Source organism: Panthera leo, chromosome A1, assembly GCF_018350215.1.
Source record: "Panthera leo isolate Ple1 chromosome A1, P.leo_Ple1_pat1.1, whole genome shotgun sequence".
Taxonomy (NCBI): Eukaryota; Metazoa; Chordata; class Mammalia; order Carnivora; family Felidae; genus Panthera; species Panthera leo.
Window position 1 is genome coordinate 85,287,273 of NC_056679.1, and position 3,698 is coordinate 85,290,970.

Consider the following 3,698-nt stretch of genomic DNA (forward strand, 5'->3'; position numbering starts at 1 on the left):
TATTCAATTGAGTTAAATTAATAAAATTGTTTTATTATTGTGGGAAAATTTAATAAATAATTCAAAAATTTTAGTAAATGACAGTAGATTTGTCTATTCAAAAAATTATTGTCTGTAGTCTGGTTGTACTATGACTCATATTTTTTTATTCCTCACACACAACCAATAGTTTTGCTCCCCACTTCCAGGGAGCTAGTTATTCATTGAAAAGAATTTACAAAATGTTACATAAAATACTAAGTAACAATGGATGAAACACATGTGGATTATTTTTCTTTACTCAATATTTGGTTCCAAAATCACTAAATATTGCATCTTTTACTGTATTATCTGTATGTTTATATCCTTTGCCACTAGCGTTCTAAAATTTATGAAGCTATTTACTCATAACCATGAAGAATTATCTGGCTTGTATAATTTAAGGTTGGAGTACAGATCCAAAACAAATCGCAAAACAGGGCTGCTTCAATGCTGCTGATCTTTATAATAACAGTAGATAAATTTTGAGCACTTGGAATGTGTCATGCCTCACACACACCTAATCACAGAGGTCCTTTTATTATATTTATTATAGAAAAAAGGGAAGATGTTTTTAGCAGACAGATGAATTCAACACGAAATGCCGACAGGGATGAGTTTTTCAGCTCAGTGAAGAATACGATAGACGGCTCCAGGCATCATAATATAAATATACACACAAGAGTTCCATGAGGTAATTAAAGAATGAAAAAAATGAAAACTTACAGTTTATACAGTTCAAAATTATTTGAATAATTTGTGTAAGAATTTTAATTTTTTTCATTCACTTATGCAACGTAAGTTTTGTCAGAACAAACAAACCATTTCCTCAGCCTTTAAAATTACACGAGTTGCTGGATCCTAAGGTTCAATTACAGGATAAAGCTTAAATTACATGTTACATCATTCTCCACCCTCATCTTACTCAGATCTTTCTATGTGTTGATATATCACCCTACAAGAGCCATATATTTTACTTTTTGGTGACTTGTTGTTATAAATAATTCTATATTTAAACTCATAGTTTATTGAAGATACAGACCATGTCCTAATTCATGGTGGCCTCCTTTTCAACATTTGAATATAATATTGAATATATATTGAAAAAAATAATAAATTTAGAATGAAAACTAAATAAATGGTGCAGATTTTCCAAGAAATAGTTTGTCACTTTCCTGAAATAATATAAACATAATTTTAGCAATATTAGTGATTAGGCTCATTAAGGATGGAAAACAATTAATAATTAGCTTCTTATTTTATATTTCAGCAGACTTATGACTAAGTGAACAACTAACACATTTTTGTCACAAAAGTAATCTAAACATCCACATACAGAAAAGAACCATCCTAAGTTTCCTTCTCTAATAATGGAGATCAGGATTTCCAGGTGTTTTGATGTGAGTGCTTCATCAACACCATCTGCTGGGAAACACTGATGCACATGGAACTTCCACATGTACAACTTTGTTTTATTTAGATTGGAGTGTCTTACTCTACTTTCAGTAAGGTTTCATGGAGGGAAACAGCTTTAGCTCTCACCAGGAATGCAACAGTATTGAGGGTATTTGTCATACATTCTGCTTGGAAAGGGGTCCTGCTGAATTCCATGGACTTTGTTCAACCTTGTGGTTAATAAATATTTATTGGACACATACTCTTAAGTTATTTTATCAATAATAATTAGAATCAATTATATTTAAAATATATTTAAAATTATATAACCAATAATAATTATATAATTTATAAGAATTTAACTTATATATTATGATTATATAAGTAAATACGTTTATATTAATTTTGAATAAATAATAATTATTATTTATTATAATAAATTATAATTTATGACTTCCAAGAAGGTCAAAAGTCTGGCAATTTTCACACCTATATGTATGACATGATAACTAGCCAAAATAAATTAATATGATATCTCATTAATATTTTGTTAAATAATTTATTTGTAATTTTAAAGTGAAATTGAGTGAATTAATTTGATTTTTCTTTCTTTTTTCTTCAAAATATACAAGAGTTAGTAACTAGGGTCCATAACTATCAGATGTAACATATAAAATTTTAGGTTCATATTTGTAGAAAATATATCCATAGATTTAGAAGATTCTCTAGTCAAAAGAAGGAAAGGAAACAAGCAAGCAAGCAAGAAAGAAAACAAGAAACAAAAGAGAAAAAGAAAAAAAAAAGAAAAAAATACACTCAACAGAGACTAAAGGCACTGAAGTTGATTATTTTCTTGTTATTTATCTATTTAAGAAATATTTAAGCAATTGCTCAGCAATGAATAGTAAAATATCTCTGATAGTAAATATTATGAAATACTAAAGGTAGAGAAAAAGATATAAAATTTTATATCCACATATTGATATCAGACTTGTACTGAATGTCAGCTGTTCTAATCCATTTAATTTGTCCCCCAGCCCTTTTACATTTGTTTTAGGGGCATGGTGGGTGGAAACAAATCCTCAATAACCGATTTCATCCTTGTGGGACTCTTTCCTGAATTTCAGCATTCTATTGTCCTCAACTTTATGATTATCTTTGTCTACATTCTTGCCTTCCTGGGAAACATACTTTTGATTGTCTTAATTTGGGGAGACTCTCGACTTCATACGCCCATGTACATTCTCCTCAGTCAACTCTCCCTCATTGACTTGACATTAACTTCCACCATTGTTCCAAAGATGGCTTCTAACTATTTTACTGGGAAAAGAACCATATCATGGATTGGCTGTGGAACACAGAGTTTCTTCTTCCTGATGTTGGGAATGTCAGAATGCCTAATCTTGACTCTCATGGCTTATGACCGCTATGTGGCTGTCTGCAACCCATTGCGTTATCCCATTATTATGAGCCCCAGGTTCTGTATGCACATGGTTTTAGGTTGTTGGATTGGAGGCTCTATAAGTTCATTTATCCATACAGTGTACCCTATGCATTTTCCTATCTGTGGGTCACGGGAGATCCACCACTTCTTCTGTGAGGTCCCAGTCCTCATTAAGCTCTCCTGTGAAGACACTTCAGTGTACCAGTTAGTGGTGGTGGTGACAAGCATTGTGTTGCTTGTTGTACCTTTCAGTCTCATCACAGTTTCCTATACTCTCATCTTCCTCACTGTCTTCCGTATGAACTCTGTCAAAGGCAGGAAAAAAACTCTGGCCACTTGTTCTTCCCATCTAACTGTGGTGAGTCTCTTCTTTGGCCCAAACATATTTATCTATATGACTTTCACTTCCTCCCATAGTGCAGAGCAGGACCAAGCTCTTTCTGTGTTCAGCAATATCCTAACCCCCATGTTGAACCCCCTCATCTACAGCCTGAGGAACAAGGAAGTGGTGGCAGCTCTCAGGAAGTTTATGGGAAAATGTGTGACATTTTAGTGCTTGAATACTGCTCCCCAGCTGTGAAAAGGATATATGTATAGCATGGGAAAAGATACAGTTGAAAACCAATTTGAAATACTGTTGCAGGGAGTATAGACAGAGAGGCAAAAGATGAGTCCACAAAGTGCGGTTAAGTGAAGGTCCTCATTCTCGAGTAGGAATGAGGCCCCGACCCCAGAATGAAGCTTCTTTTTATTAGGATAATTGCTAAAGACTACATGCTTAAAGTCAGCTAAGCAAGTGTATTAATCAATCTAATGGTTTAGCTTTTCAAGGTTGAATTTC

The 3,698-nt window shown here is 33.0% G+C and overlaps 1 protein-coding gene across 1 annotated transcript; it reads left to right on the plus strand.

The window, feature by feature from the left end:
• The first annotated feature begins 2,474 nt into the window (after positions 1-2,474).
• On the plus strand, positions 2,475-3,410 carry LOC122229626 (olfactory receptor 2T27-like). Its single transcript, XM_042954933.1, has one exon. The coding sequence runs from the start codon at positions 2,475-2,477 to the stop codon at positions 3,408-3,410; it is 936 nt and encodes a 311-aa protein (XP_042810867.1).
• The last annotated feature ends 288 nt before the right edge of the window (positions 3,411-3,698 follow it).